This window comes from Takifugu rubripes, chromosome 18, assembly GCF_901000725.2.
Source record: "Takifugu rubripes chromosome 18, fTakRub1.2, whole genome shotgun sequence".
Lineage (NCBI taxonomy): Eukaryota > Metazoa > Chordata > Actinopteri > Tetraodontiformes > Tetraodontidae > Takifugu > Takifugu rubripes.
The window spans coordinates 6,369,431-6,384,060 of record NC_042302.1 but is presented as its reverse complement, the minus strand read 5'-3'; the positions used below and the strand labels follow the sequence as shown (position 1 = coordinate 6,384,060).

Genomic DNA, 14,630 nt, shown 5'->3' with positions numbered 1-14,630 from the left:
GTTATTCTGGGTCAAGACCTGCTGGATAAAGCAGTGAGGAGGGCAGCCGGGGCAAATCTTTTAACAGGCTGATGACAGCTAAGCTAACCAGCACCAGTCTGATCAGCACGGGGCGTCGAGGCATTTCCCAGAATTCTTCGTGCGACCCATCATGCAGTCACTTCCGAGATAACTTATTACAATAAACTGATCCATTTCACAGTAAAAATGTGATATATTATACATTTATTTCAACTTTATTAAAGAATATGTAATTGTAGCACCCTAGGTTAGTCTTGCCATATGAGAAAAAGATGGTGGCGAGTAAAGCCAGTCAAAAAAAAAGAGAAAGGGCAGAAAAATGGACCAAAATGTGGAAAACCGGAGTTTTGTCACTTGTTTTGAGCATGTGTAAATGGCTGTTTCCGCAGCGCCGCGCTCACCGTCTTATCCTCACCTGATCGCTGTTGCCTCTCCACTCTTTCTCACCCACTCTGCCACACTCGGCTGGCTTCAGCAAACGGCTCCCCTGTCACATTATCTTTCTCTCTCTCACACACACACACACACACGCGCGTGCACACACACACTCACATATACACATACCATCACACAGGAGAATGAACATGGAGAGGGAGAGATGCTAGATGCCGTTTACTTGCAAAAGGCAGGTGTGTGCAGAGACAAATTCTCCTGTCTGTGCACGCATACACGTGCATACACGTGCATGCACGTACGCACATACACACACACACACACAGACCAAGGCTACTCTGGGGTTACGAGAGGCCCACTGCAGGGGGTGAAATTTGCAGTCCAACATTAGACTAAGGAAATAGCTTCACTATTTCATATAATCATTTTGACCATTTGATACAGTGACAAGAATTTAGGAAGATTTGTGGCAACAGCCTCTTAATAAATAAAGGTATACCTTCATAAAACTATAGTTGTTTTTTTTTAGTTAGGTGGCTTGCAACAGCCATGTAACCATTTTAATTGTGTTGTAGATTCTTATTCAGCCAGTTTAACCCTGGCATGCAGGGCAGATGAAATTTTATTCTTAATTAAGGAAAATTGAATTTTAAAAATACAGCCGTTCAGAGGCAACTATCGCCGCATAATTTTAACGCCCACTGAGGTGACACAGGTGTCAAGTTCTCTTTTCACAGCAGCATTAGGAACGACTGTAAAAAATGTCCAGTATAGTCACTAACAGAACCCCCCCCCCCCCCGACCCTGTTTCCTGTGTGGTCCGCTCAAAGGGTTAAAGCCCAAAGTGAACTGAATTGTAAGAAGTTGGTTTCCAAGGGAAACTGTTCGCACCGTTCCAGCTGAGGGGGGACAAACCAACGGCCTGGCTGCCAGGGGGGTGCTGCTAATTCCACACAACCGCGAACAGATCCGGCACCGCATCGGCTGTCGGATATTATCGTAAATATTTCACGCCAGCTCGCCTCGGCGAAGTTAAAACAAGAGACGGCGTTTCTTATTTCCGTATTCTTTAAAAAATAAACACGGGCGCACTTCTGTGATTTGCCCGCACCCCTCCCGCTACAGCAGAGTGCCGGGGTCCCTGCCAAGTCGGTTTGAAAAGACCAGACAAAGGCTTTGAGCTCCGAACGCCCCTCTCTTAAACACAGTCCGCCCGTAAAGACAACGGAGTTCTCGCTTTTTCTCCCGCCCCCCTCCCGCTCTTACATCGCGGACATGTTTTTAAATAGGTGATGTTGGCCGTGTGGGTTTGATTTCAACTTTATCCTGGTGAAATGCACGACCGTCTGGATCCCCGCTCGGCCGAGAGAGGACGGCTTTTCCCAAGTATCGCGCAAGGAAGCGTCGTCTGAGAGAGGGAGAGAGGGGGAAGGATTGAAGCTTTTTCCCTCCTCTCCGCCTCCTCCTTTGGCTCCCTTCTCCTCCTCTTTTTTTGGGGGAGAGAGGTTGAGATAGGAATAAACGCTTTTTTGTTTCTTTTTCCTCTTACCCCCCCGAATGCATTTGAATCCTACTGCGCAACGAGACCGGATCACGTGGGGCTCGAGAGTTGGATCGATTTTGCACAGTTGACTGTGAGAAAAAGAAACTATTTCTCTCTTGTACTTATGTGGATAACCGGGACTTTTGATACTTTTGCATAATTTCAACAGAAGCTTGTTTTTGAGTTTCTTCTTCAGCCTTGGAGGTATGGAGTATTAATTCTTATATGCCTGGGGTTTAAAAAACAATGGAGACGCACATTTCGTGCCTCTTCCCGGAAATTTTGGCCATGATTTTTAGCTATCTGGATGTGAGGGACAAAGGCAGGGTAGCCCAAGTGTGTATCGCTTGGAGGGACGCATCCTATCACAAGTCGGTGTGGAGGGGGGTAGAGGCTAAGTTGCACCTCCGACGGGCAAATCCCTCTCTGTTCCCCAGCCTCCAGGCCAGGGGCATCCGGAGGGTCCAGATCCTCTCCCTGCGCCGCAGCTTAAGCTACGTGATCCAGGGAATGCCAAACATCGAGTCCCTCAATCTGTCCGGCTGCTACAACCTCACAGATAACGGGCTGGGTCACGCGTTCGTGCAGGAGATCCCATCGCTGAGGGTTCTGAACCTGAGTCTTTGCAAACAGATCACAGACTCCAGTCTCGGTAGGATAGCTCAGTATTTGAAGAACCTGGAGGTGCTGGAGCTGGGTGGCTGCAGTAACATCACCAACACTGGGCTTCTGTTGATAGCCTGGGGCCTCCATCGACTCAAGAGCCTCAATCTGAGGTCCTGCAGGCACGTCTCTGATGTGGGGATCGGGCATCTGGCGGGCATGACGCGCAGCGCTGCTGAGGGATGCTTGAACCTGGAATACCTAACGCTCCAGGACTGTCAGAAACTAACGGACCTGTCGTTAAAACACATTTCCAAGGGGCTGACGAAGCTCCGGGTTCTGAACCTGAGCTTTTGTGGGGGGATCTCGGATGCCGGGATGATCCACCTCTCTCACATGACCTCTCTGTGGAGCCTCAACCTACGTTCCTGTGACAACATCAGTGACACGGGAACCATGCACCTTGCCATGGGCACCCTGAGGCTCTCTGGGCTCGACGTTTCATTCTGCGACAAAATAGGGGACCAGACGCTCGCCTACATAGCCCAGGGACTGTACCAGCTCAAGTCCCTGTCTCTGTGCTCGTGTCACATCTCCGACGACGGTATCAACCGCATGGTGAGGCAGATGCACGAGCTGAGGACCCTGAACATTGGACAGTGCGTGCGCATCACGGACAAAGGGCTGGAGCTCATAGCCGACCACCTTACCCAGCTGGTGGGCATCGACCTGTATGGATGTACCAAGATCACCAAGAGGGGACTGGAGAGGATCACACAGCTCCCCTGCCTTAAAGTGTTGAACCTGGGACTCTGGCAGATGACAGAGAGTGAAAAAGTGAGGTGATTGGAAATGTTTAGTTCTGTTCTTTTTATTTTAGGGGGTTTGGGTTGTGGACGTGAGGGCACGGGGAAGAGGATGTGATGGGTAAATATGTTTAGAAAAAGAAACCCTCCCTTTTTTTTTCTTTTTTTTTACCCCCCTTCCTGTGTGTTTGGTGTGCTTCTCCCATGTGACCAGATGTTTTTCTCTATTGGCCATGCGGGGTTCCAATTAGCGTTTTTGATACGGCTTAATATTCCGCTTTAAAGGAAGCAACTGTAAATTCTGTCGCGAGCTCACGAGAAGAAAATCCCGTCCAGACTACTTTTGACCTTAGGCAAAGTGTTTGGTAAAATAATTTGTTCGCTTCCAGGAAACCAAGTGAAACTTGCCTCTCGAGTGGGCTTTGACAAGGGGAGACTTTTTTTTAATTTTTTTTTAATCGTTACTATAGATTTACGTTAACAGTCTGAATGTAAGATGTTCACGACTGCTTTTCGCTACAGCCATCACGCCTAAAAAAAAAAAAAAAGAAAAAAAATTGGCTACCTCGTACGTGGTTGTTTTCAAAGGGTGTACACTGTTTTAAGGAACAGAAAGAAAGCGAAAATGAGAGACCGGGAGAAAATGTGCCTAAAGGGACTGTGTCTGCCCCCTCCCCCATCACCTCCCTCCCTCCCTCCCTCCCCGACTTCCCCATGAGCGGAGCTGGAGAACACGGAGCAGGACACAATCACCCCACCTTTGTTAATTTACTCCCATAAACAGCTACAATATCCTACAGAGAGAGAAAAGGAGAGCGGACTGGACAATCTCTTCCCCAGGGCGACGCGTTGTTTTAAAAAGGGAGAAACCGACGCGGCTTCGAGCGGACGGCGTTTGTGCCGCCGCCTTTATTTTCGAGGGACGAAAAAGTCCAACTTCGACACCCTCTTTTGCGCGTCCTCCACCTCGCCCTCATCGCCCTGCAGAACTCATCAGTGAAGGAGAAGGTGGTTTGTTTGTTTTCTTGACTGAAACAACGCTAGCGGACGCGCCTGCGAATATCGGTACTTCAAATTGAAGTGAATTCTATCAATATTGATCGAAACGAGTCAGGGTTCCTCTTCTCGGCTTGATTTTCCCACGTCGTTGCCAAGGCGTCGGGGTTCGTCTCACCGGGGAGGGGTGGGTATCCTTTCCTTCCTCTTTTTCTCCACCTCTCCTTGAATAATAACAAAAAAAAACAACAACTCTAAATTCGTTTTGAGGCGCGCTTGGAAGGAGAAATCGATTATTTGTTTTCTCTCCCTCCTTGTGCAGCTCTGGTTACAAGCAGAATGCGCCTCCGCGTCTCGCTCTCCCTTTCTCTCAAGCCAAACGCGCACATGCGGACGCGCACACCAGAGCCCGTGTGCGTGCACGCGTGTTAATGTAATGCAATGACCTGCTCGAAAAATTAATATAGGGATGTGCGACCTGCTGACGAAGCTGTGTATGAGAAATGAAAGATGTACTGTATATCATGTGTTTGTAAAAAAAAAAAAAAAGAAAAAAAGCAGAATCCCAAAATTAAATTGTTTTATATTCTTACAAGGTTAAAACAATTAAAGATATTTATATAATGAATGAAGAAGACTGGTATTTTTCCTCACTGCTGTCACTGTTTTGGTCAAAATAGCCCCGCCGACGTCTGTTTTCAGGCAACATTTCCAATATTTCATCCAAAAGAGCTTTAATTTGCAAAAGGGAAAAAAAACCAGCCCACCCACATATCTTTCAGTATTGTCCCTGATCAGTCTGGTCTTGTTTTTTAGAAGGGCTGGGGGAAGAAAATCTGTTGTCGTTTTATTATTTACGAGGTGATTCAAAATGGATGCTTGCCGCCTTGATTTGGCTGCAGTGTCTGCAATTAATTATCACCGGGGTGTTTATTGTAGGAAGCTCCTCCAGCCTGCTGATTCTGTTTGGTTTCAAACAATTAACCTCTGTTTCTCTTTGGAAAAAGAAAAAAAAAATCTTTTGATGTGGCAACAAAGGGTTGAGGTGGCGAAAGGTCCGATTCCGCTTTTTGAGCGACTGTTTTTTCGGGGTTCTGGGGCTCTCGGCCTGCATGTGTGGAGCAGCCAGATCTAAAGTTGGTTAGAGCAGATTTCCACTCTCTCTGCTTTCCATCAAGACGTGTCCTGTGTGCGAAGTGACACCCCACACACACACACGCGCACACACACACACACACACACACACACACACACACACACACACACAGTTACCAGACCAGTCAGTAGCCATTGTCTGTCTTTAGAAGTTAGGAAGGCAGATTTTGGTGTGGGATCCCCCCCTGCTTTTCCGCTTTTTCTCCTCCTCTTGTTCAGTCACGCATACCAGATCCCAGGGCAGGAGACCCCCCCATGTGCACACACACACACACACACACACACTTCCTCGCACCCCCACTCCCCCTCCATCCACACACATTTTAGCATTCCACACCATCATTCAGAGCGTTTAAGCATTCTCTCTCCCCTCTCGCTCTGCCCATGGGGATTTGGGGACAAAGGCCAGTAGTTGACCACAGGGACAGAGAGGCAGAAACAAAGAGGACGGAGAGACAGAGAGAATGTCAGTGTTTGTGGCTTTCTTAAGTTTGCTTTTGCTGGCTTTTGGTTTTGTGTGAGGAGATCAGATTTTAGAGAGAGTTTACGCCGCTTTATCCCGCCGGCGTATCCGAATCCATGTCAAACCCACAGAAAGAACAACATGTAGACTCAGATTTCGCCGACTGCTATTGTCAAGACGGCCACAAACGTGGGCTCGTCTGCATAAACACGAGCGGCGAGAGCAGATTGGGAAACGCGTGTTGTGCTGAATTTGGGCTTTCTGAACTAGGGACGCGCCACGGAGAGGTCACGCGGCCTGAAATCAAGGCTGACGGAGAAACAATCACCTGCATTCAGATGATAATATAATACTTTTCTAATCCCCATAGGGAGAATCTTTGTGTCTGGCCTCCCTCCGCGCTGGGGTCAGGGGGTCGGTCCCAGCTGCAGGGGACTCCGAGTCTTGGTCAGTGTTACTTTGGGAGCACTTGGGAGTTGTTTTTGGTTCATGTGAATCGCTAATACCAAATATTCACTCAGCCAAGCTGAGTCACTCCTAAGAGTCTTAACATATTTGGTTGGTAGCGCGATTGAAATGAACCAAAGGTCACATCCACAGGTCACAGGTAACAATAAGCAAACTGGGACGGGCTGCCCTGCAAATTCGGTCTTTTTCAGCATTTCACAGGGACCTTAGAGAAAGATATTATTGCTTCAGAGGTGCCTAGTTTCCCTTGATTTCTGCCCCCTTTCTAAGCTAGTCCAATATTTCAATGTTGTCAAACTCTCAAGGACCTCACAAGGGTAAATCAAGAGCTTACATGGACCGGTTTCCAAATACTTTGCTACAAGGGTTTCCTTTTCCTGCGTAACTCCGGCGGGTTTATTGTAGCAGCCTCTAAAATACGCGTGCTCTCATTTCACTGGGATCAAAGTACTCGCCAAATGGTTTTGTGTTAAGAATAACTGTTTGTCTCGGTGTAATTCTCTCTTCAAAACTGGCGTCTCCAGCCCGCCTGGATGATTGACAGCTGCTAGACAGAGTGACTCCAAATCACACGGCACCAAAATTAGACCAAGCAAACATTTTTTGCCCCATGTAGGTCAATAAAAAGAAACCTTTCTTGTGCTTTAAAATGACGCTTGACGCTGAGCGAGAATGTGTGCGTCAAAGCCTGTAAGCTGTAAAAGTTAAATTGTGACTCGTCACGTTGTGCTCTAAACCACATTTCCTGTCAGCCAGAGAGGAACAGCAGCATGTGTGTACGTGTGTGTGTTTTACTGCTCTCATTAAAAGAGTAGTTCACCATTAAAAGGGGAACTAGGGTTCTTCACAACTAAGTTGCAGGGTTATTAGCGGCAGAGTGTTACTGCCCTCCCCCATATTTATCTGGATCTGGCTGCAGCTCCTTGGTGCTTGTCTGTCTGGCCTTCTTTAAGTCTGATTTCTAGTGTTCTTCTCATTTTTTTTCTTCCTCAGTTGTGCTCTTTCCCTGAGTCAGGCCTTCTTTGCCTCACCTTCATACTCGTGGTTTCCCGCTGTAAACCCACTGCTTCCGTCTCCCTTGACCTTTACCCACCCCACCTCCTTTCTACTGTCTGTCACACCTGGTGCAAAGGTGTTGCTATACAGTAGACGGCTCTTTGAATCTCCCCGGGGGTGGGGTGGAGGGGGTGGAGGGGGGGGGGGTGTCTGAGTTTGTGTATGTGTCCAGAAATATCCAATCAAGAACATTTGGCCCTGCTTTTGCTTTGGGCACTTTGAATCCTGCACGAAACTTCATGAAACTTGAGTAGAACTAAGGATATTGCGTTGAAAAAGAGTTAAGGTAAGATGGGATTGAGTGTGTGTGTGTGTGTGTGTGTGTGGAGGAGGGGGGTGGGTGGGTGGGGTGGTAATGACCTAAAAATGACTAGCAGAGTCGCTGGCAACTTACTGAGTTCGGCTCTCGTGCGCTTTGACTAAAAAAGGGGCAGAAGTGGAGGAAAAAACCGCCTCGGTCCAAAAAGTCTGCCGTCGGCACCCAACCTGGAGCGAGAGAGAGCCGGAGTGGGGGCGATCGAGCAGGAAAAACCAGACAGGGCTGACAAAAAAGGCAGAAAAACAGAAAAAAAACAAGGTTGGTCGAGAGAGAAGGAGAGGAATCTGTGAGTCACGGTTTAACTGTGGCCTGCTAGAAGTCGGTTAGCGATGTTAAAATACCATGTGATACCCGCACACCCACACACACACGTGCAAGCCCATACAGAAATCTGCCCAAAACTCAATACCGGCTGGCACCTTAGCCATATTCACAGTTTAAATAGCCAAACCGGCTAATTATTTCACTTGGACGTTCCTGCTTGCACTCAAACACACACTCGTGTGCACACAAACACACACTCGTGTGCACACAAACACACCCTCCACCACACATTCCTCAGGAAGTAATGAGCTGCTTTTCTACACAGGTATGAATTTTGGCAAAGATCGAAAATAAACCTTTCCGATTCAGAAAGTCCGACTGCGCAGTTTCACCGCCGCCTCACAAATCTGAGGATTAATTGTAACAATGGTGCCACGAGCTGACGATTTTAGCGGCTACGATTTAATCGGCATAAATTTTACGACGACCCAACGGCGGAGAAACGAAGCTATCTGATAGCTGCAGGGGCAACATTAAAAAATAAAGCAATATTTACGACTTTAATACCTGCCAGTTACACAGTGAAGACAGCTGAACATAACAGTGCTACAGTCCTAATCGTTCCGACTGTAGAAACGGCCCATCAGTTCCGTCATGCACAGTCTGAATTGACCATAATGGTGTCAAAGCATCGAGCGAGCATGTGCACTGCCTAATAACATTTATATAATGAGCTATTATTGTGCAGAGAATAGAACACACCGAATAGACGCAACATTACATCAACACATTTCGAATTTGTGCTGTTGCATAAGATAATTCTGTCTTGGGTCTTTATTAATCCATTTGTTATCAATCCAAGTTAAAGTTGGCAGATTCGGTGATTGAGGGCTCCATCTGGATGGACCCTGAGCACCGATTCCATCTGCCATTTTCTTTCTGTGGACCATCTGAAAACCCAAACGCCTTCAGTTTTGCGAAAATAAAAGAAATCCGACTAGAAAACTAGAAGAAGTGAATAATAACACTGGAATGCTTTTGTTTCGGGACTATCTGGGTTATTTTTTTCTCTCAAAGGTAGGGAGGGAGCACATTCATCAGCTCTTCTGCGTGTTCTGCATTCATCACAAAGCTTCCTGTTATCAGGTCGTTTACAGCTGTAGGCGCTTTGCTCATTAGACACAGGAGAGATGCCATATATAATTATTTATTCCCAGCATCGTTTGTTTATCACAGGACCTGTTCTGGTGATTTCAGCTGCTAATTCCGGCCTCATCTGATCCCTGTTTTTGAATTTCTTTCACCCAATATCGGTCGGACATCCTGCAGAACGTTTACAAGACGCAACCCGGTGTTGCTTTCCTTTACGACTTTAAACGTCACTGGCAGCCAAACCATGAACTTTTGTTGCTGAATATTTCATAAAAGCCCCAGCAATTACGGCGCCGGTCGGGGAATTATGCAGCATGTGATGTTGACTTTTGCTCCATATTCCTGCTTCATTCTACAATACCCAGAGGAGAGAATGGACAGGAAGAGAGAGAAAGAGAGAGATGACACGAGGGTTCATTTTGGGTTTCTTTGTCTCCACGAAAAAACCAACATGAAGACAGAAATGTGACAGATACCTGCGATGTCAGAAAGCTGCGGGCTCTCACACATTCTAATTTGTCAGGTGAGGAAGTGTTTTGGTAGCGTGGGAGGTGAGGTGCGCTGGTGTGCGCTTCCTGCCTGTGCACGACTGATGGATGTGTAGAGCAGAATGCCTTTGCACAGGCGCAGGCTCTCTCTGCGCCGTCCTGTCATATCCACTTGTCATTCAGGCATCAACGGGGAGAAACTTTTTTTTCTTTCTCTTTACTCTGTTTAAAATTTGTCAGACTGTCCTCAAACGCAGGGAAACAGGCGAAGGAGACAGAAACTGCCACAAAAAGTCGGATTTCTTGTGTTTTTGACAGGAAACACTACGCCGGAACAGAGAAAACTTGCATTTTTAGGGCAGGTTTCGCTGGGTGGTAGGTGCTAGCGGGGACACCAGAGAAAAAGAAGACTGAGAAATAGATAAGGAACTCTGCATTATCAGCCCCATCTTAGCGAAGTGTGGAAACTATCATGAGGTTATATCCCTCCTACATTATATGCAGTGTTACAAGCCCCGGTTTGGGTCATTAATGAAGGAAAGGTAATAAAAGTGGCTTTTATTGATATTAAAAAAGTGTCGCAGAGTGTCAAACGCTAAAATGTGCCACCAGCAGGTGGTGCTTCCAAACCTCACTGTCATTTTTATCCAATAGCAGGGGGAGCAGTAAACATTTGTTCAGAACCGAGAGCTGTTAACAAGCATTCTGTTTGTATACAGGAAATGGTGCGTGCCATTCTGAATTGGTAATTTGGTTGACTCCGACTTGTTGGGCAGCCAACCACAGCGTGAGCGCGCCCCTCTCATGCGTGACACGTGCACGTTCAACACGCTAGCAAATAAGAAAATAATCCGTCAAGTATGTCAACAAAGTTGAGCTCAGTTATCGCCAACAAGGCCCAGCAGCCTTGAAATGGTGATCTACAAAGTAGGAAGAAAAAACATTATTGAGATCTTTTTTTTTTTTTACAGTTTTCTTGGAATCGGTGGGTGGGAAAGTCATAGATTGCTTCCGAAACCTGCGTGCCATCACAGAAACAAATAAATGATCAATAATCACACACTAAAGCAGAAAAATGAAAAACCCACCGCGCGTGTGCATGTCTGTCTGTGATCGTGATGAACAAGAGGAAGCACGAGGGAATTTATAGAAGTCAGTTGTTTGAACCCACAGTAAATTTATCCCAGGTACAGTAGGTGTCGGGTCAGTTCCCCGTCCCTCTAAATAACCCAGCAAGTGGACACTGAAACAGGTATATCCTCATCAAAATAATATTCAATCTTTAAAAGGAATTATTGCGACCAAGCAGCACCCTTATCTCAGAGTAAATGAATTACTTTTTCAATTTGCATATTGAGTGAACTGAAGTGCCTCCGACTCAAGAGCCTCCGCTAGCGCTGCGGTTTACAGGCCTGTCTGATTCCCAGAATCCAGGATTCGCCTAAAAAATAAGCAAATATAACCTTTAGTGTCCGATGGATGCCGCAGAAGGGATACCATGGATCCTGCCGCAATGATCTTTAAGCGCGGGATAATGAATAATTCAGTCAAATGAAATGGTTTAAAATGTTGAAAATTTAATTTGCGGTGTAAAAAATGCATCGCTGGTGACACTGAGATGCAAAATTACCATTTCACCCTGTCAGTTCCGTGACAGTCTCCCTTAATTTGTCAGCAATGGAACGTACAGAAACGGTCCTTAATCTGTAAAAGATGTGTTCTGGTGCTGTAGGTGATAGCATGTGGGCCCAGTATGAGAAACATTTGTGTTTCTTTGCTTCCTGCACTGAACACATGCGCGGGCAGATGAGCTTCCCTCCTGGAGAGCAGTCCAGACCTTATCTTCCCACCGCTGCATCCCAGATGTGAGCAGGCCTGGAAAAACCTGGGTTTATTTGGGACTCGAATGCAGCATGTTGGTCGAAGATACGAAAGAAAAACCGAGTAAAGGTGGAGGGAAAAAAGGCCTTAACAAGTGAGAGGAAAAAAAAGGAAGATAATAAGTGTGTTATTAAAAATAGATGAAGAAAGAGGCATGGAGGAAAAGATGTGGGAGTTAAAAAAAACAGTGATGGATAGAATACAAAGAAAGCGATGTGCATGTACGTGTGTCTGTGAGGCTGAATCAATATGAACTAATCAATAGGAGAAGACAGCTAGAAGGACCTTGGGGACAGGAGATACACACCTGATTTACACTCACACACGCACGCGCACACACACACACACACACACACACACACAGCACGGTTGACTTGATTTCGCCGGGCTCTGACAGTGGGAATATGAGCCTACACTGTTAACATACGAGAGGACACGCACATACAAACCTCCCCAGGTGACACCGTGTCATTTCTGACACACCACATGTGCATGAATACAACGATTTCTGTAAAGTTATACGCATGTGTGTGTGTGTGTGTGGGTGTGTGTAGGCCGTCTGACCAATGGGCAGAAGAAACTACAGTATCAGAATATAAACTCAAAGTCAAGAAATTACTAAAACAAATCTGCAGTTTCCACAACACGCACGCAGGCAACGCTGCGCATTTTGAGCCCAGATTGACTTTGGGACGCCACCGAAAATCCCGACTGCGGGAAGAGGCGCCTGAAGGCATCCACATAAAAGCAACAGGTGACTGCGTGTTCGAGGGTTCCTGGGAAGAACGAGTTCCTCCTAAAACGGATGCAGAAAGTCAAATCAAGGTGAGTGTGGTTGGCCGGGGCGGATCTGAAAGGCGGGGGCAACGGTGACGACGTGGCTGCACGTGGACGCGTGGCTCATCAGACGTGTTCTCCACCGCTCACCTCGGTAGTATTTGTCCTCCCTTCTGTCCCCGATTGGGAAGAAACATTAGTGTCTGTCTCTGCCTGTTGTGTTCTATACGCACTCATGCACACGCATGCACGCACGCACACACGCACACTCTTCCTTCTGCTGCTGTGATGGCTCTGACCTGTCAAAACATCCTTGTTTTCTCTCAGCAAAGCAGCAAGGCTGAGCTTGCCTGTGCATGTTTCTTTCTTTCTTTCTTTCTTTCTTTCTTTCTTTCTTTCTTTCTTTCTTTCTTTCTTTCTTTCTTTCTTTCTTCTTTCTTTCTTCCTTTCAAGGCCTCATGTTTATGTGATCTTGACCTAACTGACGCTACACTGGCCACGAAATCACGGTCTTCACGTGAAAAGCAGTGTTCTTTTTTCTGACATTTAGTGCTGAATTGGTGTAGGGCTGCGGTGTGCAGAACACTCTGGCCCAACATGCACTTCCTGCGAAAAAGGAAACGCACAACGCAGACCGCATCGGCCCTGATTGGCCCGTCCGATCACGGTGCACTTCAACCTACATATTTCTGTTTCATTTCACGCGAATGTGGCATAAACATGGACGGTGTTACAGGAACGACGGCCAAAATGTTCGCAAATCTGCTCCCAGAACCGGGTCTTAAAACGCAAAGAAGTTGGAAAACGTGAGGAAAGAACAGGGCTGCGTTCGCCAGCAGAGGAAAAAGGAAGCATGAAAATGGAAATTAGTTGCATCCTGCCTGTATGGAGGGGTGGCAGAGTAATTACAGAGCAATAAAGATGTATACAGCGCTCAGCATTGTGAGCCCCACAGACACCGCAGTGACCTAGGCAATGGTTGTTATTATTATCATTATTCTCTCCTACAAACCTGGACACTGAGCACCCTCAGTCTCCCTCCGAGCATGAGGTTTAGTCTGGATGCAGAAGGGTTCTCTTGACGTGGGCCAAAGAAATGATGCATCACAGTCACAAAGAGGCTTTTTAAAAAATGTTGTTTTTTTAAAAGAAAAATGTAGTTTGTATGAAAATGTGTTTTATTTATAGTCTCTACCTCTCATGTATAAAAGAAATGACAGTGGGAGAATAATTCGGAAGGAAATGATTTAATTTCTGCTTGAAAACATCTGGCGAGGTGGTCTTTTCTCATCTGTTGGCTGCGGATTCACCTCTCCTTTTGCTTTCTTTTCTCCATAATGCTCTTTGTCACGCACGCACGCACGCACACGCAAGCACACCCACATGCGCACATAGACAGAGTTCTGTGTGTTTGGCCTGCAGGGTGTACACAGTGGGGAGGAATCAACCGTATGGCAGACATGAGAACAGCGCCAAATCTGGCTCGTACACATGGTGTGTGGCCATGTTGCCCTGGAAGTGTGTGTGTGTGTGTGTGTGTGTGTGTGTGTTGCTCCTGGAGGCCCACACTTAAATATATATGAGCAGCAGTGGCTGACCAAACGTGGAAGCGACGTGTTTTTTCCTACGTGCTTGAAAGGAGTAACGAAAACTTCTCTATATTACCTTTACCAGCGACTGTCGTTGTGCCCTTTAGCAAGGCACCACAAGTGTGACTGCTTCCAGGCAGCAGAGCCGAAAGGTGAAAGAAGTGTGCGTGTCAAGTAAGTTCACGGTTGCCATATATTTTTTTTAACAAAATCATGTAATTTGCTTGGAAGAATTAAAAAAAACAGCAAATGCGACAAAAATATGTTTCTCGGATTAGAGCCGTCAAACCAAAGTCTGAACTAATGTGACAACAGTTTATGTTGATTGCATTTTCCCGCGCCTGCATCTCAGGATAGCTGCGTGTCAAACCGTTTTTGTTTGTTTGCGTTGTTGCTGTTTATATGTTGACTTTTCTTGACATCTCATCACAGCCACGTGGCTCGCGTTGCCCCGCACCGCCGTCGTAAATCAAGCCTGATTTATCCCCCCCAACCTCCACGTGGAAACAAACCTACTTTGCATTTATTTCTCACCACTTTTTGGGAGATCTGTGTAGCACGTGGGCAGAAAATAGGCTTGCTTAAAAAACCCAGGAGATATACAGTATATTTTAAAAAAAACATCATGTAAAAACTAAAACTGTGTACGTGAATAT

General features: G+C 46.5%; 2 protein-coding genes across 7 annotated transcripts in view; one reads left to right on the top strand and one right to left on the bottom strand.

Moving 5' to 3' along the window:
* Positions 1 to 14,630, bottom strand: part of wnt5b (wingless-type MMTV integration site family, member 5b) — a 43,689-nt gene that overhangs the window by 15,676 nt on the left and 13,383 nt on the right. The window contains exon 1 of one of the 6 annotated variants that reach the window (XM_029825825.1): positions 7,899 to 8,045. The exons of 4 other annotated variants lie outside the window; for them this stretch is intronic. The gene's annotated coding sequence lies outside the window, so the exon portion shown is untranslated. Of the gene's footprint in view, positions 1 to 436; positions 990 to 7,898; positions 8,046 to 14,630 lie in introns of those variants that run through there. One more of the 6 variants, XM_029825826.1, reaches the window with a different exon arrangement.
* fbxl14b (F-box and leucine-rich repeat protein 14b) lies at positions 1,569 to 4,994 on the top strand. Its single transcript, XM_011613369.2, has one exon. The coding sequence runs from the start codon at positions 2,204 to 2,206 to the stop codon at positions 3,404 to 3,406; it is 1,203 nt and encodes a 400-aa protein (XP_011611671.1). The 5' UTR covers positions 1,569 to 2,203; the 3' UTR covers positions 3,407 to 4,994.